Consider the following 25300-nt stretch of genomic DNA (forward strand, 5'->3'; position numbering starts at 1 on the left):
TTCCCAATGCAGAGTTACTAAATCTGTACAGATTATGGACTTGTATAGGAAAGTTTCTGGGCACCCAGAGCTATACTTTGGAATGCAGGCCATATGAAAATAGGCAATGAGAGATATAACTATCTTACAGACTTTCTGAGTTATCTTAGATTGTCACTATTGAAAACACATGAGGAACACAGATCCCACACAGGGTGCTAAGAGAAAGACACATTTCATCATACCAAGTTCCTGAACATCAGAGATGACCAAGATAACTCCTGCAAGCACTACTGTTTTGTCTGTAATTAAGCTGCTTCCCAGAGCACTCCCTTCAGGGCAGAGTTTACGATCCACCAGGAAAATGTGGCTTATGGTGTAGCACAGGTAGGCAGAGATGTGGGCCGTCCCGGCCAAGTCTGCCTTCCAGTCATCAGCCGACAATGCTAAGTGACTCCCTGAAATGCTGTCATTTGTTCTTCAACAAAGCTGGGGCACAACAGAACAGCCCCACATCTATCTTATCACCAGACTCCCCCAGTGGAAATATTTAAACTTCTAGTCACTTCTAAACCGTAGGCAAATTCAGGTCACTCTAGACTTTGGCCCTTGTGAGACCCCCAGGACTATTTGGCAGACAAATGTGTAACAGCATGAGTTCCAGGGCCCATTCCTATAGAGCCACACCTACAGTCACATTCAGATCCAGAGCCACGAATGGTATAGACGTGTACACCCAGAATAAGAAACAAAACCTTGTCAGATCCAAAGCGTTCTGTTATTTGTGCTACTGATTCAGGAAAAACTTCCCAGTAGGTTTTCATGTAGTTCTTGATACCATTACCTAACAGCTTTCCCAGAATCTGCTTTAATTCTTCCTCTATTAAAATTATATCAGCATGTATTTCTTACTTAAATTTTCCTCTGGTCTTCATAAAAGGTAATTAATCAGCTTACTGTATCTGCCACAACCACTTTACAGTAAACAGTGTATACAAGAGCCTTTTATACAAAGCATCAAGTTAACCTAACTATTCCTAGAATCCTTACCTGCCTTGTTTAGGAGTTACCAAACAAGCACAAATGAAGTCACTGAACTATCCCCTTGGTAACATACATATAAACATGTCATGACCTGAAGCTTGATGCATGGGCCCTGGATTAACCTTGTAGCTGTCTCTGTATTACTACTACTATGTTTTTTTTTTGTTCCAGTAATTTGAGAATTTTTTACATTTTACATAATTCCTGGTCTAATAATTAGAAAGTTTTTTTTACATTACTTCCAGCTAGCAAAATCTAAATTATGTCAAAATTACAAAGATTGACAGTGTATCAATGGCTTAATTTTTAACTAAAATATCTCCAGTTGGGTAACCTGATGATACAATGAATATTTTAAAAGGCACTAAACTTGCATTTGGATAAGCGGCAAAGGTTCATATTTCTTCCTTTTATTCCCAATTAAACAATTAGCATTTTAATCTTTAATACCTGGAAAGGTAAATCGATTTTATAAGTGAGCATTTATTTATCTGATACTGTTTCAAGTGTCTTGGTAAATAAATGCTCAAAGCTAGAAGCACTACGCATTTGTGCAAGAGCCGTAATAAAGCATTACAGAAACATATGTATCCCAGATTGGAAAATGCTGTGTGGATTGCAGACAACTATAGACATCTTAGATGTAAAAGCTTAATTTCCAGTATACAAGACAGAGCTATAAAACATTCATTTGCAGGGGCAAATTGGCATCTGTAACTGTTAAAAGTTTTGAGAAAAATAATAAGTATATTAAAAACAGGTTACTAAGAGGAAAGAAAAGGAACTCACATGTATTTAACACTCACTAAATACTCTGTGATGTATTAAATGCTTTCCTCCTCCTGCCCTGATCACTAATAAGTACATTATGCATGTTAAATACTTTCATTCAGGACCACAGTTAACTCTTCAAAATAAGTTTTATTAGCCCTGTTACATAAGTGAGTAAACCAAGAATCATAGTCTACTCAGATATTAAATGGTGGAACCATGATTTGAACACAGTCTTTCTAATTCTGTGGCCTATGTACTTCCCATCACCACAAATGAATTCTGAGATGGTTTCTCTAAATGTAGCCCATGCAGCTGGCTCAATTGAATACGAATGTTTATTATTTAATTGAGCTTTTAATGTTTTCTTAATCCTAGAGATAAAATTCTCTGCCAGTGGGGGCATACTAATATATGAATTTGGGATGTGGTTAGGTCAAGTTTCAAATTTCATCAGGATCTATAAAAACACAAATTTATGGAGGAAAATATTCCAACAGTCAAAGTCAGATGCATCAGGACATACATATGTTATAGATACAAATGATTGATAAATATTTCCCATAGGATCCTCTTAATCAATATGGTAAAAATAATGGAAATATTTAGCAATCCTGTTCACACTGAAAAATTCCAAAAGCATGCTGAACACTAGCAAAATAATTCAAACATGAAAATAGGAGAGCGAGTAAGTTGGAAAAAGATATCTAGCAAGAATTTAGTGACTATAAAAAGCAGATCATTTTTAATATGCCACTCTAAACAATGCCTTCTGCTGTTAAGACACAAAGTGATCTTGAAATTTTCCAGACTGATAAAAACTTAGCAGTCATCCTTTTTACTGAATTTTTAAAAGAAATTCTTCTCTCTCACTCTAAATTTGTCTTTGCCAAAATATCTACATTTTGGTTTATTTTCCCTCTCAGTTACAAATCTATGTAGAGAATATAGTCTTTATTTTACTGGACCTTCAGAAAGAGTGAAGTGAATTAATCATACTTTCTCACATATATTTGATAAATGTGACATTTCTTTCATTAATCACAAAACTGTAATTACAAGGTGACAAGGACACTGGAACTCTGGTTGTGGCAGTAAAAGGGCAAAAGATCATGAAACTGACTTCTCATTCTGTCTCACTGGGGAAGAAGGAATTGTGGGTGAGTTGTGTAGGACAAGGAACACTACAACGTCAAATTCTCCCCAACAAAAACATTCTCTACTTGAGGACCACCTTTTCTCAACAGGAGTAATAAGAGAGAAAGCAACAGGACTGGCCCCTCTGCCTGAGAACTGCCATCGTTGTTTTTTCTGTCGATTCTGATACTACAATGGATATAACTGCGCATTATGTGAGAATGTGAGAAGGGGAGGGGAAAAAGAGAGACTGGGAAATAAGAGATAAGGAGAAAGAACTTAACATTGAGAATGTCATAATTATCATTATGACAATTCATATATTGTAAGCTTCAATGACACCGAGTAAATGTAACATAACTAAATAATACAAAATAATCTGTTATGGAACCTAAATTAATCCTTTCAAAGATGACTTGTGATAAAAGATAAACTTTATCTCAGGAGAGGGATCAAGACTTTACATCAAATCATGAAGTCCAATTGTCAAAATTCTAATGTGTTTGCAACTATAATATCCCATCATTATAGAAGGCAAATACGGCAGGAGTTTATATAATTAAAGCCTTTCTCTGCTATTTAGTTAAGCTTCATTTGTGTTTCTTGCTTGTACTCATTCATTCTATAGGCATATTAAGACAGAAATAACACAGCATGAACAAAGCAAAAAATAAATATTAACCCAGATCAAAAGAATAAATAGTGGTAATAAAAAGAACATTCAGAATGAGGGTATTAATAGAGTATAGAAAAGTACTCAGTACAGTACCTACATTAGGAGGGGTCAAATCTGCATTTCATGAAGCAAAATAGGAAAGTATTATATATTATGAGACAGGTAATGATAGCCCACACATAAGACAAGTAATGAATATTATAATTTTCATATACATTAAAAATATTAAAAAGAGAACAATACTGGAGTCAAAGGAGGAAAAAAAACTACAAATAATTATTTTTCCAATAGATAATTCATTGTCACTATTGGCGATAATGTTATGTGATAATTTATAAGAATATTTCAAATGTATGATAGTTTTTACTGAACTCTTAGAGAAATGACAGAAAAGTAAAATTTACCCCAGTATTCTTTTTTAACATAAACCAACAACCACTTTCTGTAAGTTGACCTTTCTAATGGACACACATGCCTACATAGTACACTTCATCTCCTACCACAAGCCCTACCTCTGACAGTACAGTACAATCAATCAACACACTGAGTCAATTAAAGGCAGAAAGAACATACCTTCCAATAAATTGATATCGATGTCATTATTATCAGGCTTGTGCAGGCATGGGTATGTATTAAACAGATTCGCTACAAAGGCTAAATTAAGTTTAGGATTGCCTGAAACCACATCAGCAGGAGTAACAAACTGTCTACATCCCAGTTTATCTGCTTCTCGAAGCATGAATTCAGCACGCTTTAGGTCATTTTTCTCCTAAACGATGAAATAAAACCAAAATGGTCAAGATTAAACTTTGGATTGGCATCACTTTTTATTGGTAGACCTGTTTAAAAGCAATTACTTCTCTGTAACTGTATCAAACAATAATTCAAAATAATGTCAGAATGTGCAAGAATTACAAATCTACCTTCCCATTCCTTTTAAATCAAAAAAGAACAAGTCTCTGGGTTTTATTGCTAGGATCATAGAGTCCTATTTCATTCTCATCACTGAACTATTCAACAAAACTCTCAAATAGCATATCAGTAAGCTCCCACTGGTCAAGTTACAGGTAACTTTTCAAGGCTATCTAGTAGAGTGCCCTCTGGATAACAGATATAGTTGTCTCACCCATTCTACACCAAGTTCTATTTCTAATAGATGCTTTTCTTTATGCAAAATGAGATACATTTAAAATAGTAACGTCAAAAGGAACAGCTCTTTTGCAGTTGCTAACCCCTGAAAACATACAAAACAAATCAAGGACCTATAAATAGGAGAGTAAACATATGAACTGGTAATATTCACACGTACAACAATATGGGTGACTCAGGTATAAATTAAAAATCAATATTATAAATTTAAGTACAATATGATATGCAGGAAGTAAAACTAACAACTTAATTTTGTAAAAAATACATGTTAATGAAAGAAGGTTATACAAAAAGAGAAGCAAAAGAACAATAAACACTAGACTCAGGATGAGAGTAGCCATGTTGAGGTGATGCAGGGAAATGGAATGGGGAAGAAATACACAGCTAAGTGTAAAGTAACGTCAAGATCTTGAACATTTTTGTTAGATTGAGGGATCATGTGGCTTGTAACAACTGCAAAACAATCACACACAAAAAATAAAAACAAAAAGAGGGCTCTGCAGGGACCCATGGATAGTACATCATGAAAAAGGGTTATAATCTATTCAATTCTCTGCACTAGAGTTGCAAAAAAGTAAGAAATGTAAATGAAATAAGAGAAAGTGATAGGCTGAATGCTATTAAATAACAATGCCAGCATCCCATATGGGCAAAAGTTCGAGTCCTAGATGCTCCACTTCCGATCCAGCTCTTTGCTAATAGCCTGGGAAAGCAGCAGAAGATGGCCCAAGTGCTTGGACCCCTGCACCCACATGAGAGACCCAGAAGAAGCTCCTGGCTCCAGACGCCTGGCTTCGGTCTGGCTCAGTTCCAGCCACTGTAGCCATTTGGTGAGAGAACCAGTGTATGGAAGATCTCTACCCAGCCCCAACTCTGCCTTTCAAATAAAAAAATAAGTCTTAAAAAAAAAAAGTTGTCAAGATAGCCATATGTAGGCCTTAATTTAGATCTTAATTCATATAAGCTATAAAAAGAAAAATTGACATTTATAAGGCAATTGGAAATGTCAGTGTTGGCTAGATAGTTTGGTATTACAGATTGTTAATTTTTAAAGGCATAATATACTAATGTGGTTGCACCAAATATCTTCTAGAAATAAAAATTGAGATATTTATCAATCAAGTGAAATGATTAAGAGTTTGCTTCAAAATAATACAGTAAAGGAGGGAAATCAGTAGGGAATAAGTGAAACAAGTTCACTGACCATGAGAGGACAGATGTTGAACCCAAGGGATAAGCAAATGGTAGTCAGTAAACTAAGTCTATTCACTTTGAGTATATTTGAAATTTTTCATAAGATTTTTTAAAGATTCATTTATTTGAAAGGTAGAATTACAGAGAGGAAGAGGCAGAGGCAGAGAGAGAGAAGTCTTCCATCTGTTGTTTCACTTCCCAAATGGCTTCGGTGGCCAGAGCTGGGCCAATCCAAAGCCAGGAGCCAGGAGCTTCTTCCAGGACTTCCATGCAGGTGCAGGGGCCCAGGGATTTGGACTATCTTCTAATTGCTCTTCCAGGTCATAGCAGAGAGCCAGATCAAAGGTGGAGCATCTGGGACTCGAACCAGAGCCCATAAGGGATGTCGGCAAAGTGCAGGGCTGGCTACAGCGCTGTTTGGGGAGTGAACCAGAGGATGGAAGACTTCTCTCCCTCTGCCTTTGCCTCTCTGTAACTCTGCCTTTCAAATAAATAAATAAATCTTTAAAAAATAATTTGCAAATGTTGCAATAGTTTGTTTTATTTTATTTATTTATTGACATGCAGAGTGAACAGTGAGAGAGACAGAGAGAAGCCAGGAGTCAGGTGCTTCTCCTGGTCTCCCATGTTGGTGCAGGGCCCAAGGACCTGGCCATCCTCCACTGCCTTCCCAGGCCACAGCAGAGAGCTGGACTGGAAGAGGCGCAACTGGGACAGAATCCAGCGCCCTAACTGGGACTAGAACCCGGGGTGCCGGCGCCACAGGCGGAGGATTAGCCTATTGAGCAGTGGCACCGGCACAATAGTTTTATAATACTGCTTCTGAGATAGTTCATTATAAAAATGTAAAATATAATCAATTAGCATTGACTCAAGTTAACTTCAAAATCAAATATTGCCAATACTATGCTTTAAGTCCTTAACAATTTTCATACTATCTATAGCCCAGATTTTAATATTTAGATAGAACCATCCTTAGTATTTACAACCTAAGCTAAAAGAAAGGGCTTCCTAGGAAATGTGTTAAGTGGGTCAGGATCTTTGTTGTTTCTGCACCATAAATACTAGCCATTACTAGTTATTTTATGTATTTCTAAGTGTAAGCTAATAGAACTGATAATCAATTGCATACTCATCTAGGAACAGCTTGCTGTTCCCTTTCCTGGTAAAACTTGACAGTCATAAAAGCGTCTTGGTCCCTTTTGCATTTCAGGGGAATGTGGATTTTTTTGGACTGAGTCCATAAAACCCTCAAAATCAGATTTCTGCAATTCTCTTTCTTTAGTCGTGACAGTCAGGTGGCTTAGAACACAGACTTGGAGCCTAGCCTATGACAAAACTTTTGAAAAGCAAAGGACCAAGCTTAGACAAAGGGCCGAGGACTTCCCCAGGAAATGCTGCCTGTAGGGAATTCCACTGTAAATTTCACTGCGTGCACCAATCAAATTCATGGCCATAAAGAACAGTGAATACCAGTGGTTGGACAGAGGAGGAATGGGAGTTACTGCGGATGAGGTACAGAGTGAGATGATGAAAAAGTCCTAGAAATGGACAGTGGCAATAGTTATACGATGATACGAATACACTGGATGCCACTGAATTGTACACTTGAAAGTGCTAAAAAAGGTCAATTTATGCTATGAATATTTTGCTACAATATACAAAAAAATAGAAATGACACTCACATTAAATCCTGAAAGATCGATGGCAATAGCAGGTCCATCTTCCCTGTCACCCTTAGGGGCAATCTGATTAAGCAGATGAAAATAGGCTCTTGAATCCTTCAAGAAAAAAATAAGAAAGTACATTTTTAAATGAGTAAAATCATCACCGAGTTTAGGAAAAAAGTGTTCAAACTGAGGAAATAACCTCCATCTTGAAGAATAGAATAAGAACTCAGAAACTTTACTTTACTAATACAGAATTACTTGTAGGTTCCTCAATGCACTATGCTATATCACATTTCAGAGCACCCAGACAACACGTTTCATGCCGCAGATCTTCTGGTACTACTGCTCCCTACACATGGAATAACCTCTCTCACCTTTTTCATTTAATAACATCTCCAAACTTCAGCATCAGTTGAAGAATCAGGTCAAGTATTATCTTCTGGAAGGCTCCCCTGGTTTCCCCTAGAGTACACTAAGTACCCTCCTCTATATTACCTAACATCCTTTGCCCACGTCTGGGCAAACTCGACCACGTTGTATTAAATCATCCAAAGTTGTCCTCTCCAAAGATGGCTGTCATAATTCTCTGTACATACATGTAGCTCCATCCATCAACAGGCAGAGGCAACCTCTCCTTGTTAATTTGAACTGGCTTGTGATTCTCCCTGACCAACAGAGTACTATGCAGGTGATGTTCTGGGGTTTCCACACCCAAACCTCAAGAGCTTCTACCTCCTCCCTATTATAGTTAACCCCCATGTCACACATCCAACTACCTAAGACTGTCCTGCTGTGAGGAATTAGCCCTGTGAAAAGGCCTTGTAGTAGAGCACCGAGGTAGACACGGGACTGATGTCTTTGTGCACCTTCCAGATGAGCCCAGCTAGCTGCCTGCTGAGTGTAACTGAGTTAATGATCCCAGCCAAAACCCCAGGAAGCAGAAGAACCACCTCACCAAGCTGCAGCAACCCACAAAGTTATGAAAAACAACAAACCATTATTTTAAGCTAGTGAGTTTTGTATGATTTATTTATTTATTTATTTATTTGACAGGCAGAGTGGACAGTGAGAGAGAGAGAGACAGAGAGAAAGGTCTTCCTTTGCTGTTGGTTCACCCTCCAATGGCTGCCGCGGCCGGTGTGCTGTGGCCGGCGCATCACGCTGATCTGAAACCAGGAGCCAGGTGCCTCTCCCAGTCTCCCGTGCGGGTGCAGGGCCCAAGGACCTGGGCCATCCTCCACTGCACTCCCGGACCACAGCAGAGAGCTGGCCTGGAAGAGGGGCAACCAGGACAGAATCCGGCACCCCGACCGGGACTAGAACCCGGGGTGCTGGCGCCGCAGGTGGAGGATTAGCCTAGTGAGCCGCAGTGCCAGCCATGTATGATCTTAAAATAACAAATCACTAACATGCGCATCTACCAGATGTTTGTCTCCCTGTGTAACTGGTATAATTTTTTTTTAAAAGAAGATTTATTTTATTTATTTGAAAGAGTTACAGAGAGAGAGAGAGACAGAGAGAGAGGGAGAAAGGTCTCCTATCCACTGGTTCACTCCCCAGATGGCTGCAACGGCCGGAGCTGTGCCAATCTGAAGCCAGGAGCTAGGAGCTTCCTCCGGGTCTCCCACATGGGTGCATGTGGGAGGACTTAGGCCATCTTCTACTGCTATCCCAGACCATAGCAGAGAGCTGGATTGGAAGAGGAGCAGGTGGGACTAGAACCGGCACTCATAAGGGATAGCCAGTGCTTCAGGCCAGGGCGTTAACCCACTGCGCCACAGCGCCAGCCCCCTGGTAAGCTTCTTAAGAGCTGAGTCTTTGCATCCTTCCTGACTGGGATAAGCCTCACAGGACGCACTTAAAAAATATCTGATAAATCAAATTTTAAGAGCATGCAGAATAAAAGAAACATCAAGATCAAATTTTAAGTCAGCATATGTTAGAAGAAAGCAGAGAGACACAGCACTGCTTCAGAGAATACGACTTAGAACATTATGGCAAACCCATACCCTGACTGAAGGAATTAGAGCCAGCACTACTCTAACTTTTTCCCAGGCTGCTCTTGGAGGGCTTAGGGGGAAGCACGGAGAGGGAAAATGTCACAGTTCCCCAGGTTGGCAATGGCCATCCCAGAAGTGATGATGGGAGAGTTGCTGACAGAAAGAAGTGAATGTTATAGATTCTTTGACAGGGCTCTCCCAACAGAGAAGGGAGTATTTCAAGCCACTGTGACAGACGTACCTGAAGATACCCTTGGTCTACTGTTATACATGCCTCCCACTAATTTGGTAAGTTAGCTGGTTATTGGCACAGTGGGAATAAGACTGTTAACTGGTCAGAATCCCAGAGGCCTCTAGTCCAGCAAACAGTTGTAAATTCTTAGTCCAAATTAATGAACTGACATCCTCGTTAGAATTTAGTGGGCCTGCGGCATATAAAATAGGAAAGAATAATTTGCTGAGACTAACACTTTCTACCCCTCACAGTTCTTCTTATTAAAAGCCAACAAATCCATTTATTTTTTAAAAAAGATTTTGTGAGGGACCAGCGTTGTGGTATAGTGAGTAAAGCTACCACCTGTGATGCTGGCATTCTATATGGGCACCAGTTTGTGTCCCAGCTGCTCCACTTCCTATCCAGTTCCATGCTAATGGCCTGGGAAAAGCAGCAGAAGATGGCCCAAGTGCTTGGGGCCCTGCACCCATGTGGGAGACCCGAATGAAGCTCCTGACTCCTGGCTTCAGTCTGGCCCAGCCCTGGCCATTGCGGCCATTTGGGGAGTAAACCAGTGGATGGAAGCTCTCTCTCTTTCTCTGTCTCTGTCTCTCTGTGTGTGTGTGTGTCTCCCCTCTCTCTATAACTCCAAGTTTCTAAATAAATAAATAACTTTTAGAAGATTTTTGTGACTATAACTGGGAGATTTACTTCCGACAGAGAAATACCAATTATCATTCTCCGACCTGTGACCTTGTGAACTCAATTTGAATTTAAGTCTGACATGCCTTCACTTCTATATCCTACATCTTTCTTTGGACATCCCGCATTCACACTTCAACATTAAAAGCTCCACCTTAATGTCTTGGCTGAAGTTGCTGATGGTGGGCCAGCCTGCGTTGGTCAGGTGGTAGTTCACCCATCGCAGCAGCAGCTCCTCGGGGGAAAGCTTCATCAGCTCCTCGAGGTCCTCGCCTTCGTTTAGCAAGGCAATCAAAGCTGAGAGGAAAACACTCACATGTCAACTCTTCCCATGGTGAGGAGGTGCCAAGGAAAAGGAAAGATTTTGGGGGATCTTACCTTCATTTCTGGAAATCTCAATATCAGCAAAAAGACCAACTTTGATGATCTGCCAGAGAAGTCCCAAGACCAAGTGAGGTTTTCCTTCTTTGAGGTCTTGTGCGCCGATGTTGACTACTGTGCAACCAATGGCAGAGGCGGAATTCAGGGCTAGGTTTAAATTTTCCTAAATGGTCAAAAGAAAAATGCATGTGAGGAAGTACTTTTTAAGGTCCATTTAAGAAACAATAGGGACCAGTGCTGTGGCGCAGCAGGTTAAAGCCCCAGCCTGTAGCGCTAGCATCCCTTGTGGGCACCAGTTTGAGTCCCAGCTACTCCTCTTCTGATCCAGCTCTTTGCTATGGCCTGGGAAAGCAGAAGATGGCCCACATCCTTGGGCCCCTGCACCCACGGAGGAGACCCGGAGGAAGCTCCTGCCTCCTGGCTCCTGATAGGCTCAGCTCTGGCCATTGCAGTCATTTGGGGAGTGAACCAGCCGATGGAAGACCTCTCTCTCTCTGGCTCTACCTCTCTCTGTAACTCTGTCTTTCAAATAGTAAAGTAAGTCTTTAAAAAAAAAAAAAAAAGAAACAATGGATTGCAGACATTTTAGATTCATACAACCAAAATACCACTACCACAAAAAAATCACAGGGGGTGACCACTGCAATGCAATGGGTTAACACGCTGCTTGGGACACCCACATCACATATCAGACTGCCTGGTTCAAGTTCTGGCTGCTGTGCTTCCAATGCATTCTCCTGCCAATGTGCCTGGGAAGGCAGCAAATGACGGCCCAAGTACTTGGATCCCTGCCACCCACGTGAGAGACCCGGATGGAGCTCCTGGCTCCTGAATCATCTCCCTTCCCTATATGTTCATAGGAAGTTGCATATACATAAAAATAAGGAAAGAGGAAATATATTTTATGGCATACTCCTCTAGAAATTTCAGTACTGTCAGTTTATCAGTTTTTGGTTAATGATCTTTTTTCCTTTCTAAAAATCCCCATTTGGAAGTGCTTCATAAAAATTATGTACAACTAGGTTTCCGATTGAGAAGACTATTAAAAGCAAATCTAAAGATGGATTTTACTCAGGCACTAATAGCTTAGAGGGCGGCAGAGCTGGGCTATGGTCCTGGGGGTCTCCAGAGCCCATCCATCCCAGTGGTGCTACACCACCACTGTCGTGCAGTGGTAAGAACAGCAACTATTTAATGTTGGTAAGAACAGCAGCTATGCCTACCGGTTTTCAAAGCATAGTGACTATCTCAATGGCTTTCTCTTACAGCATGTTGAAGCAATTATCTTCCTTGGGCTCCAAGTAAATGAACGTATCTCTTGGGAATAAGTCTGAGGTATTTTAAGCAAGCATTCAGAATTAAATTTTTTACAGTGGTATTAAGCAATGTTCTTATATTTTTTAAATTTGAGAGTTCTTTTTTTTAAAAGATTCATTTTATTTGTTTTTAAAGGCAGAATTATAGAGTGGGGGTGGGAGACAGAGAGAGAGAAAGGTTTTCCATCTGCTGAAGAGATCAGAGAGACAGAAAGAACTCCCATCTGCGGGTTCACTCCTCAAAAGGCTTCAATGGCTAGGAATGAGCCAGGCCAAAGCCAGGAGCCAGGAACTCATTCTAGGTTTCCCATGTAGGTGTTAGGAACCTAATTATATGGGCCATCACTGCCGCTTCCCAGGAATGCATTAGCAGGAACAGGAAATGGAGCCAGAGACAGAAACAGAACCTAGGTACCACTATGCAAGGTGCAGGCACCTTAACCAGGGCTTAACCACTGGACTAAATGGCCATGCCAGCAATGTTCTTTTAAATATAATTCTCCCAAAATCAGCAGAAGGACAAGATAATTCTTCAATATTTTTATAACATAATTCACTACAAATCAACATAAATATGAAGACACTGCCAGTAAATTACAAATATTTCATGCAACTTTTGGAAGATTTTTAATATTTTAATATTTAAGATGACTTAAATTGGGGTTGGCGTTGTGGTATAGCAAATAAAGCCATTGTCCATGATGCTGGCATTCAATACGGGCACCAATTTGTGTCCCAGCTGTTCCACTTCCAATCCAGCTGCTTACTAATGACCTGGGGAAGGCACCGGAGGATGCCCAAGTGTTAGGGCCCCTGCCACCCACATAGGAGACCAGATGAAGCTTCTGGCTCTTGGCTTTAGCTTGGCCTGGCCTTTGCCATTGTGGCCATGTGGGGAGTAAACCAGCAGATGGAAGATCTCTATGTCTCTCTCTGTCTCTCCCTTTCTCTCTGCAACTCTTTGAAATAAACAAACAAAACCTGCTTTTAAAAGATACCTCAAATCAAGTCAATATAACTTTCAAAATACAGTTTCTGCCAAAGTAGGTTTGACCGCTTTTATTTTTACAACTTTTCTTCTGAGAGCATAAAGGATGTTTGCTCCTCGTTGTGATTCCCCAGAATGCATGAGCAGTCGAATGAACTACCCTGGAAATCATAATGTTAATACCACAGTAACCCATTTCATACGCACAGACAGCATGATACTATGGTCAAAAGATAACATTTCACTAAACTGATTGTAATAAGTAGTAAGAACCAACACCTTCCACCACCATTCTCCGCCTGAACACTGACAACCGAAACCTCACCTGTCTACATTCACATGATTTTATCTGCTTTTCCTCTTGTCTTCACTACTTTATAGCACTACTTTGCTATTCCTCTATCTTCATTAGCATTTTACTCTCTAGGAGTCTTGAGGCCTGGCAAAAGGTGTGACTTTTCATTGGAAGCACTACCTCAAAGAGCCATTAACGCTTCAATGGGAAACACCAATGTATCGCTAATATCCTAAGATTCTTTGACTTTCTTACCTTGAAATTCTCCCCTTGTTACTTCCACTGTCCTATGGAGATCCTTACCTGATCTGAATTAGGCTATTCTCTCCTCCCTCTCTCTCAAGTAAGCCACAGCTCCCTAAACCACAGCCCCTTAAAGCCACAAATCCAGTTCACAAATTCTGCCTTCACCTTCCCGATCCTAAGACACTGACAAATCACAGATGATGCCTTCTACTGCTGCCATACGCAGTAAACTCAGCTTGTCTTATCAATAGGTGGTGTTGAGGATACACAGGACAACCAGCTTTTGATGTTAATTTTAAAATGTTGGCTTTACAAATTCATCAAATATCTTAGAAGTAATGAGCTTCTATAAATGGACTGAAGGGTCAGCAACGTGACGCTGAGGATAAAGCTGCTGCCTGCAACGCTGGCATCCCATATGAGTGCTGGTTTGTATCCCGGCTGCTCCTCTTCTGATCCAGCTCCCTGCTGATGGCCTAGGAAAAGCAGTAGATGATGGCCCAACTGCTTGAGTCCCTGCTACACACATGGGAGATCCACAAGAAGCTCCTGGATCCTGGCTTCAGCCTGGCTCAGCCCTGGCTGTTGCAGCCATCTGAACCAGTAGATGCAATGTGCATTCTTCAAGAAAATGGTAAAATACAACATTTAGTAGGGAATAAGACAGCTGCTATTGTCTAAAGCTGGAAATCTATCTGAGATTATCCATTCATTCTCACCTATCTTTTTTTTTTTTGTGCATCAGTGAACTGAGTGTCCAAGATAAAGCCAACCTTACCAAGTAGAAAAATTTACACCATTATTTTAGATGGTTTCCCATGTCCCTTCCACTTAAATTAACTATTCAATTTTACTAACCATCTGAAATATGTACTTTAAATTTCCTTTATTTGCAAATTTTCATTTCCCATAAACATTCAATTCCAGATGAGTACAATTTTGCTAATGATTCTTAATGGGCTGTGCTATGTTATTGGGTTAGTAAGAATACAAGCACGATTTTTTATTCAGATTTCATCCTTATTTTGCACGTAATGACTTTTATTTCAATAGGCATATTCAAGTGAGATTCATCATGTTTTCGCTACTTAAACTATAATTGCATGTAAGGTAAAATTAAGGCCGTAGATGTGTGTATACATTTGTATACATCTGTAACTATAAGATATAGACATATTTCCTTTGTATGTACGTGAGTATATTCATAGCATTTTTAAACATGCTTTAATGGACAGATTCAATTTCCTATAGCAAGTCTTGTGCTGGTTTCCTGACTTGTAGGTTCCCAAATAACTACCATCTGTTTTGCAGTCTTATTCATATAATTGTTTTTTTTTTTTAATCAAACAAATGCAATAGTGCAGTTCAGTAGCACACTGGGTAGAAGAAAAAAGATGAGAAAGAATACAAGATCATAAATGAGTCTTTCTCTTAATTGCTTGTTCTGTTCCTTTGCTTTGCTTCCATAACTATTGTACAACACTTTAAGATTTATTATTATTTTTATTTGAAAGGCAGAGTAACAGAGAGAGACACACACACGCAGAGAAACAAATCTTGCATCCACCAGTTCACTCTCCAAATGGCCATGACCCCAGACTGAAGCTAGGAGCTTGGAACTCCACTGGGGTCTCCTTCGTGGGTAGCAGGGGCCAACTTTTGCTTCTTTCCCACATTCATTACCCGGGAGCCGGATCAGAAGCAGAGCAGCCAGTACCTGAACAGCCGCTCCCATACAGGATGCCGGCATCACAGGTGGAGGCTTAACCACTGCACCACAATGCCAATGCTCTCATCCTTTTATCTTTCTCTTCATGATACCACAAAAATATTATCATGATAAGGTGAAAAACTATCTCATCACAATCTTGCAATCTCAGGCTTCTGGAGGATAAATTTTCATCTAAAGCTAGCTTTCTAGCAGGCCTCTTCCTAAAGCCCTAAAATCCTGAACAAACAACACAGACGGAATGTCCACACTAAGCCCCCTCCCAACACTTTCAATTTTGTCTCATTCCACATTAGAACGCTCTTTCAAGTATTCTACAGGCTTAGGCTATCACTCACATCACTCATGAATGCTATCTCTAAAAGTAAAGTTACATAATACTTAGTCCCTCAAATCGATCCTATAGTATTGTAAATACTTACAGATTTTTAAAAAAAGTTCTTATTGTACTGTATTCAAGTACTTTAAGTAAAACCCAACAATAAATGTATATAACATAAGAAGTGCTGTATTTCAGATTTAGTACCATCAAAAACTGTGTGACCCATGTATTGTAAAAGTAAGATGGACACGAGTAAGTCAATAATCATGGATATTGGATAAAGATCCTTGTGCAAGTGTGACAGAAGATAGTTTTCTTGCAATTGAGAACGGGCTTCTGTAACAATGGCAGTAGACATGTGCAACATAATTGACCTAATGGCAAGGGTGGCAGGCAAGAAGCCTTGTGGTCAACTCTGTACTTCTCACAGGTGATGGAAAATGGGGAATTTCCTGGAGATCCAAGACGAACCGGGTATCACTGCCCTAAGGCCCCTGCTTCCTACAGAAGAGTCCTAACTTTTTATTTATTTATTTATTTATTTATTCATGTGAAAGTCAAAGTTACACAGAGAGAGAAGGAGAGGCAGAGAGAGAAAGAGAGAGAGAGGTCTTCCATCTGCTGGTTCATTCCCCAATTGGCAGCAATGGCTAGAGCTGTGCCAATCTGAAGCCAGGAGCCTCTTTCAGGTCTCCCACATGGGTGCAGGGGCCGAAGCACTTGGGCCATCTTGTACTGCTTTCCCAGGCCATAGCAGAGAGCTGGATGGGGAGTGGAGCAGCCAGGTCTCGAAACAGCACCCATATGGGATGCTGGCACTGCAGGCGGCGGCTTTACCTGCTACGCCACAACACCGGCCCCCCTAACATTTTTAACAAAATCAAGAATTACATTTGCCAAATGAAGGAAACTGTTCAGCCACTGCTCAATTTTACTAGCTATGGTTATGACCACATATTAAACAGAGGCTGTTACTGCCAGCACATGAGCGGGGCTGTAGAGCACAGTGATTACGTGTTAACTCACCAGTGCCTCCGTGTCCTCATTTGCAAAATCATTACTAGGTGACAGGCACCTAGTAATTACTCAGTAAATATTAATATCCATGGATTGGTCTGGTGGGAAAAGTGTGGTAACTATACATTCATGGACTTTTTTTAAAAGATGTATTTATTTATCTGAGAGGCAAAGTTAAAGACAGAGGGAGAGACAGAGAGAGAGGTCTTCTATCTGCTGGTTAACCCCCCAGATGGCCACAATGGCCAGAACTGGGCTGATCTGAAACTAGGAGCCATCAGCTTCTTATGGATCTCCCAGGTGGATGCAGCGGCCCAAGCACTTGGGCTATCTTCCACTGCTCTCCCAGTCCATTAGCAGAGAGCTGGACTGGAAGAATTGCAGCTGGGACGCGAATCAGCACCCATATGGGATGCAGACACCACAGGCAGAGCCTTAGTCTACTACATCATAATGCTGGCCCCACATTCCTGGACTTCAACAAGAGTACAGCTGAGTACAGGACAATCCAGTACAAAAAGAATATTTAAAAGTTTTATGAAACAGTAAAACATGATAAAACTATACAATGTTCTTTTAAAAATCAACCAACAAGAACACTTGCATCAAATACATGTCATTAATAAATAACTCAATAATTATACTATAAAATTAATTAGTTATTAATTTAAATAAATTTATTCAAATACTTCAAATTTTAATTTCATTAATTACAACATGCAGTTGAATTTTTATTTAATGAAAACCCAGTGTTATTATAAGAAAATAAAATTACATCAAATCAAAATTGTTATGTAGGTCCAAACTTCCATTAACAAAGGCCTTACATTTTGCATTTCAGTAACATGAGTACTAGCAAAGGGCAAATACTTACAGAAACAGTGAAAGGGGTGAGTTTTTTCTTGTTAATGGCTCTTTCATCAATTGTATCTGGTTCAGATAAGTTGATCATTTTGCTAAAGAAAAAAATGAAAATAATTTCATTTAATATTCCTAGAAATGTTTGTGGTTTATTTTTGTAAGCAGACAAGATAGTTAAATTTTGAAAAGTAAGTGCAATTCATTTCTTTTAAATATTAAACTATAATTCATGTCTAGAACTCAATTTTTAAAATCTATGAACTATTCCCCATCCTAAAACAAATTCATCACTCATTATAGCAGCATTCTGCATTCCTTTAACCATCCTGTATTTTATGTGTCTTCTTCTTCTTTTTTTTTTTTTTTTTGACAGAGTTAGACAGTGAGAGAGAGAGACAGAGAGAAAGGTCTTGCTTTTTCCATTGGTTCACCCCCCAAATGGCTGCTACAGCCGGAGCGCTGTGGCCGGTGCGCTACGCCAATCCAAAGCCAGGAGCCGAGTGCTTCCTCCTGGTCTCCCATGTTGGTGCAGGGCCCAAGGACCTGGCCATCCTCCACTGCCTTCCCAGGCCACAGCAGAGAGCTGGACTGGAAGAGGAGCAACCTGGACAGAATCCAGTGCCCCAACCAGGTCTAGAACCAGGGGTTCTGGCACCACAGGCAGAGGATTAGCCTAGTGAGCTGCGGCGCCGTCCTGTGTCTTCTTTCTTTCACCTAATGTACAGCAATATCCAGCAGCCTAAAATGTCAACCAATCCTCCAGAAACCACGTTTCATGAAATATCAACACTATTAGAATTAAGGAGTCACAGACTTCATTTTTCTTCAGGCTTCAATTATTCAAACTTTAAAAAGAAATTAATATGAATTCTGCCACTATATTTTAGAATATATTTTATCTCTTAAAACAAAGGAAAACACTCTTTCAATTCATAATAGGAATTTCTCTGATGCTCAGAAGAAGGGATTGGACTTGTAGGTGGAAGTCAAGTATATCTTACACATAATGTCCTAAAAATTGAAATCCTATACTCATGGGTAGTTGGTTTTTTCTGTGTTTTTCCCTAAAAAGAAAAAAAAGAGCCTGAAACAATATGCCAGATGTTAAGCAGAGTTAATTATGGGTGGTAAGACTATTTATGATGGTTATTTTCTTTTTTTATTGTTTTCTGTGTTTTCATAAACTTTAAAACAACAGTGTGCTTTGGAAAAACAAATGCTGGAACTCTAATAGATACAAAATAAAGATATACCCTTAGTGAGTTCCCAATCCAGTGAGCAGAAACACATTGCAAAGAGGCAAGCCTGGATTAACACATGATTTTCATTTAGGAACCACTAACATACACCTTCCTTTTACATGCCCTCATGTTCCTGTCCCAGTCACAGTCAATAATCAACACTCCCCTATTGAGAAGTGAAAAAAGAAGTTCTGTGAACATTCTAGAGGCATTAAAGGAATAACTCAATAGTTTCCTGGCATTATTATGGTAATAGAATAAAAGGCAAGAGAAAAATAAAGGATTATATTTGAAGAAAATTTTGGAAAACATACAGTACTTTTTTTTTTTTTTAAAGAATAAGAGAGATCTTCTGTTCACTGTATCACTCCAGGGTTGGGCCAGGCCAAATCCAGGAGCCAGGACTTCTACAGGCAGTGGCTTAACCTGCTATGTCACAGCACCAGCCCCAGCAGTACTTATTTTCTATACAATACAAATCTTTCCTTCAATTGGTAGCTACTAATTCCAAAAGACAGTGGATTTGCTGAATTATAGTTTTGTTTTGGATTTCTTAAATATTTATTTTGATTGGAAAGTCAGAGTTAGAGAGACAGAGGGAGAAACAGAGAGAGAGAGAGATCTTCCATCCACTGCTTCACTCCCCAGATAGCCACAATGGCCAGGTCTGGGCCAGGTTAAAGCCAGGAGCCAGGCACTTCATTCGGGTCTCCAACATGGGTGTGGGGGCTCAAGGACTTGGGCCATCTTCTGCTGCTTTCCCAGGCCATTCACAGGGAGCTGAATTGGAAGTGCCACAGCTGGGACACAAAGTGGATCCCATTTGGGATGCTGGCATCACAGGCGGAGGCTTTACCTGCTACACCACAATGCCAGCTCCTGAACTGTAGTTTTTATGGAATGCTCATGAACAGGAACGATAAGAACATTGTACCCTTAACTTAACGCTCAACTCACCAAAGAAGGATGCCATCGGCAAGTGACTTGAAAAGGCTGTCGTCATTGGGATTCATGGGTATGAGGTGCTTACAGTCAGGGTCGTTCTCCAGGGCTTTGTTTATCCAGTTCACAAAGGCTACTTTCTCTTCCTCTGAAAACAAAAAGAATCTTTAACACAAACCTCATTTCACCAAATTTATCACACTATGAAAACATGCTTTAACATTTTTGCTTGAGGAAGTTAACTATTATTAAAATTCTACCGAAACACTGAAGGGTTTGGGTAAAGGAGGAGTAGGGATCTATTCCACTTTCTCATCCAATATGTTAGGGAAGAGGAAGGCTTATCTCTTAAATGAACATAATAAATATTCAGTTTGATTCTAAAATCTTTCCAAATGCAAATAGCTCATGAAAGTTAATGAATTAGATGTCAACAATCAGAAGTCAAAAAGTACAAGCTTAAATTCTATTTCTTTAAATAAGAGGAAAAAACAAATACCCATGACAATAAATTTCACTGTCCCAACATTTAGAGAACTCTGATTTTTTTGGTTTACAACTGAAATACTGACTTCAAGCTAGACTTTTTCCAATGAATAAGGCAGCTTCATTTCTGTGGAATTTTTACTATAAGAAAACCAACATGAATTTAGATCCCAGCACTACTCTTGGCCACCTTGATCATCCACTTTGGGCAGAAAATGGACTATTCCATAGGGAAAACAGGGAAAAAATATAAAGTAAACACATTCTATGTTTTAATACTACTCTACAAATACAAAGCAATTTAACAACATAAATCCTCAAAGTAATTAATCTCCATTTCCATCACAGGGTAGCAAATAGTGAGCTGTTTTATCCCATTGTTACGCTAGTTTCTAGAATTAGATATTTTCCTAAGGGGATCTGTGGCAGGTACTCTCCAAATTTAATTTATCATACAAACACAAACACACACACACACACAGAGTTACAAAAAACAGTGCACAACAGATCTTTTAAGAAACATTCTCTGATCCGTTTTTTCAGCTAGTCTACATATACTGCTTTCAGGGGCCTATAAAGCCAGTAAGAACAGCTGTAAACAAGCATTAAAATTTTTTTTCATTAGAGAATTTATTTTAGTATTTGACAACACACTACAGATTGCTTTTTTTTTTTTTTTTTTTTTTACAGGCAGGGTGGACAGTGAGAGAGAGAGAGAGACAGAGAAAGGTCTTCCTTTTCCATTGGTTCACCCTCCAATGGCCGCTGCGGCCGGCACACCACGCTGATCTGAAGCCAGGAGCCAGGTGCTTCTCCTGTCTCCCATGGGGTGTAGGGCCCAAGCACTTGGGCTAGCCTCCACTGCACTCCCAGGCCACAGCAGACAGCTGGACAGGAAGAGGAGCAACCCGGACAGAATCCGGCACCCCGACCGGGACTAGAACCTGGTGTGCCGGCACCACAGGCAGAAGATTAGCCTATTGAGCTGCAGTGCCGGCCTGGAATGCATTTTTTTAAAAAGATACTTATTAATATTTTTCCCTTGTCCATTGTAGATAATCTGCCTTTGTATCTTCTTGGTGCACCATACACATCTCCTTAGAGGAATTTAAGAGCCTAGGGATTTGAAGATCATTAAGATACCATAGCTGCCATCATGGCATTTTTTAGTGTAATGATAAAACAGACATAGAAAGATGTGCAACAAAAAGGAAATATGCACACCACTCATCCACACGGTGTTTTCAGAATCTAAAGGAAGAGTCATTTCTGGTTGAGGTAATGAAGCAAAGGCTTTGTGAAAGGAACTACTTAAAGAATGGGTCTTCTGTTGACGCAGATGGGCAGGGAAAGGGGGAACCCAGAATGAAAAACCACTGACAACCACTTTCCGAAACAGCAGGGCACTAACAAATGTTGGTGAGGACGTGAAGAGTTTGCAACCATCATAATCAAGAGGCAGTTTAGGAAAGCCTTTAAAATTGTGAACACAGGCCAGCGCCGTGGCTCAACAGGCTAATCCTCCACCTTGCGGCGCCGGCACACCAGGTTCTAGTCCCGGTCGGGGCACCAATCCTGTCCCGGTTGCCCCTCTTCCAGGCCAGCTCTCTGCTGTGGCCAGGGAGTGCAGTGGAGGATGGCCCAAGTGTTTGGGCTCTGCACCCCATGGGAAACCAGGATAAGCACCTGGCTCCTGCCATCGGAACAGCGCGGTGCGCCGGCCGCAGCGCGCTACCGTGGCGGCCATTAGAGGGTGAACCAACGGCAAAGGAAGACCTTTCTCTCTGTCTCTCTCTCTCTCTCACTGTCCACTCTGCCTGTCAAAAATAAAAAAAAAAAAAATTGTGAACACAGGATTACCAAAAGACCGAGCAATTCCGCTCTTAGATGTATACCTAAGAGAATTCAAAGCATGTCCACACAAAAACGTGTACCCAGTGTTCATGTAGCATTGTTCTCAACTGTAAAAGTGAAAACAACCCAAATGTCCATTGGCCAATGAAAGGATAAACAAACGTGATGCTATCCACACAGTGAATGTCCACCAATATGAAAGGTGTGAAATGTGCTACAAGACAGATGGAATCTGAACAGATACCAGGGAAGACGCCTACCAAATGAAAGACCGCTACAATATTACTCCTTTTATACTGAATTTCTAAAATAGGCAAATCTAGAAACAGAGAACGTACATTAATATCACAGAGGCTTCGGGAGGGAGGGAATGAGGAGTACCTGCTGGTCAGTATGAGGTTTCTCCTTGATGTGTCCTGAAATTAACTAGTGGTAACAACTACATGACAATGAATCCATGTATGACAAACTGCTGAACTGCGTAATGTGAAAGGGTGAATTTCAGGGGATATCAACTATCTCTCAAAAAAGCTGCTATTTTTAAAAATTAAATATTTTACTATATAATGGTCACACTGGTATATTCATAAGTGGAAAATATCACAGGGAGTTGAGTATGTCAGAGGAAAATCCAAGTACTCAAGAACACTATACTTTATGCCTTTACCATGTTTATCCCATATGTGAATAAACAGGTAAAAACAAAATACAGTGAGAGAAATCAGAAAAGCAATTACCTCCGGGAAAGAAGAGTTACCACTAGGAGCATGAGGGAGTCACCCAGGCTCTGCCTGATCTTGATCCGGGGACTGGCAGCCATGTGACTGTGTATATGGATATACACACATGAAACCTGTGTACTTAACATTACAGCACTTTGCTGAATGTATTTTATACCTCCTTAAAAGGCCTTCTGCTTTTTTTCTTTTTAATTGGAAGCCATTTGAGTAGAATGCATAGGCAGAAATTGAGCTAAAGGGTGACTGTTTTTCAAAAAGTAGAGGTAACAGTTACAGACCCTGGCCTTTATTCGTACTTCCCTTAGGTGAAAAGGTTAGGAACCAAATACAATGGACAGGAGGAATTTGAATGTGCCATAGGAAAATCCAATTAGCAAAGAAGAGAATCCTGAGGATAATTAATAGAGTCAGACCTCAAAGAAAGAGGGAAAAAAGTAACGGGGCATTTGTCAAAAATTTAATAAACATAGTTCCAATTATGTTCATCTGAACAAAAAGAACTCTGCCAAAAGTTCTTAGACATGATGACCCTGGGAAGTAAGCTTAGCATGGGGAAGACAACGTCTCATCTTAAGAGTTAAGGTGACTCTGGATCTCCCACTGGGCAACCATCCAGTGGTTCTATCAGATCAAGCAAATCACATACTGTGCTCTCCAGTCACTAGGTGGCCTGATAAAAGCTGAGTCTTAGAATGCAGATGGGGAAAAAAATCTTTATATTAAGCCGCTCCGCCTTCCCAGATCAAACCTAAAAGTGAAGCTGCCTCGATAGGATCAAAAAGTCCTTCAAAATTCATAATTAAACATAGCTGGTGCTGAAATATAAACAACTTCCATTTTGCTGTTTTTAATCTTTGATGTGCACTGGGTCTGACGCATAATGTGAACTCACTGATGTTAGTGATTCGAATGTTTTTCATTTTGATATCTGTGCAGTGAGATGTATTTCAGATTCGATGGCATGTTATACTTTAGTCTGGAGTATATTTTCCCTCAATTGTGCATAAAATAATGCTATGAGTCACAATAAATAGCATCCTAGATTTGATGAAATATGGTACTTAGTGAATGAATCAATAATTAAAAGATCAAATGTGCAGTAGGAGGTTACCTGAATAAGAATGCTGGGTGCCTTCACTAGAAATCGATGAGGTTCCCCCAATAGCAGTGATCCCTTCCCGCTTGTTAATTATTTTCCGGAATGTTTTGCTGATATCTTTGCTTTTTAACTCTTGCATTAGCTGTAATGGAATATAAGCAAATGGAGACTTGATCAGATAATCATAAAAAGCTTGGCAACATGAAGGATATTTATTTGGATTTCCTTATTTATAGGAAATGAAACCAAAATGAACACTCATCAGGTGCTCTTGAATTTGTTGCTTGTGCATGCAGGCAACTCTCATGTCATTTAACCAAAAACACAAAACGGTCAAATGCTTGCGCTTCAATCCCTGGAACAAATTTTGTGATAGCTAAGTTTAAACTGAACACACTGAAATGGCTGTTTTTGCCTTGCCTGATCTTTTGACTGAAAACCTAAGAAATGACTAAATGTTTAAGATAAAAGAATGACTTAATGACTATATCTTCTTGCCTAGTCATCTCAAATTTGTGTATGTGTGTGTGTTTATATATACATATGTATATAAAATGGGGCCGGCGCTGTGGAGCAGTGGGTTAATCCTCCGCCTGCAGCACTGGCATCCTATATAGGCACCAGTTGTGGTCCTAGCTGCTCCACTTCTGAACCAGCTCTGCTATGGCCTGGGAAAGCACAGAAGACGGCCCAAGCACTTAGGTCCCTGAACCTGTGTGGGAGACCCAGAGGAAGCTCCTGGCTCCTGGCTTCGGATCAGCTGAGCTCTGGCCATTGCAGCCATTTGGGGAGTGAACCAGTGGATGGCAGAATTTTCTCTCTGTATCTCCCTCTCACTGTCTGTAATTCTATGTCTCAAATAAATAAATGAAACCTTAAATATATATATATATATATATATATATATATATATACACACACACATATATATATAACACACACATAAACAAGGTGGCCCCTGTAGGAAATAACATAGGCTTACAGAAACAACTCATTGGACCTCTCAGAGATTGGCCAGATTGAGATTCAGTCAGTTTTCTTTGAATGTACATCTGGTCATGTCACTTCACACTCTATTCCTCCCACTTCACTGGCTTTCAATCGCTTAGAATAAAAACAAAGACCCTACAAGTTACACATGATTGCAGCAGCTGATCCTGACTTACTTTTCAAGCTACATTCCTAATCATCTCAGCTGTAGGAATTAATTGCTTGAGAGGATCCTTCATCCTAAAACCACAGGGTCT

At 40.1% G+C, this 25300-nt stretch overlaps 1 protein-coding gene across 3 annotated transcripts in view; it reads right to left on the bottom strand.

Moving 5' to 3' along the window:
• PLS1 (plastin 1) overlaps positions 1-25300 on the bottom strand; it is a 152840-nt gene that overhangs the window by 20262 nt on the left and 107278 nt on the right. For all 3 annotated transcript variants that reach the window (XM_062213707.1, XM_062213698.1, XM_062213714.1), the window contains exons 4-10: positions 24066-24195; positions 19890-20022; positions 17705-17786; positions 10915-11080; positions 10691-10833; positions 7636-7731; positions 4181-4376 (exon numbers count right to left, since the gene is read on the bottom strand). In XM_062213707.1, coding sequence (XP_062069691.1) covers positions 4181-4376; positions 7636-7731; positions 10691-10833; positions 10915-11080; positions 17705-17786; positions 19890-20022; positions 24066-24195 — 946 coding nt within the window. The remainder of the gene's footprint in view (positions 1-4180; positions 4377-7635; positions 7732-10690; positions 10834-10914; positions 11081-17704; positions 17787-19889; positions 20023-24065; positions 24196-25300) is intronic.

The sequence above is a fragment of the Lepus europaeus genome, chromosome 2 (genome assembly GCF_033115175.1).
Source record: "Lepus europaeus isolate LE1 chromosome 2, mLepTim1.pri, whole genome shotgun sequence".
In the NCBI taxonomy this organism is placed as follows: Eukaryota; Metazoa; Chordata; class Mammalia; order Lagomorpha; family Leporidae; genus Lepus; species Lepus europaeus.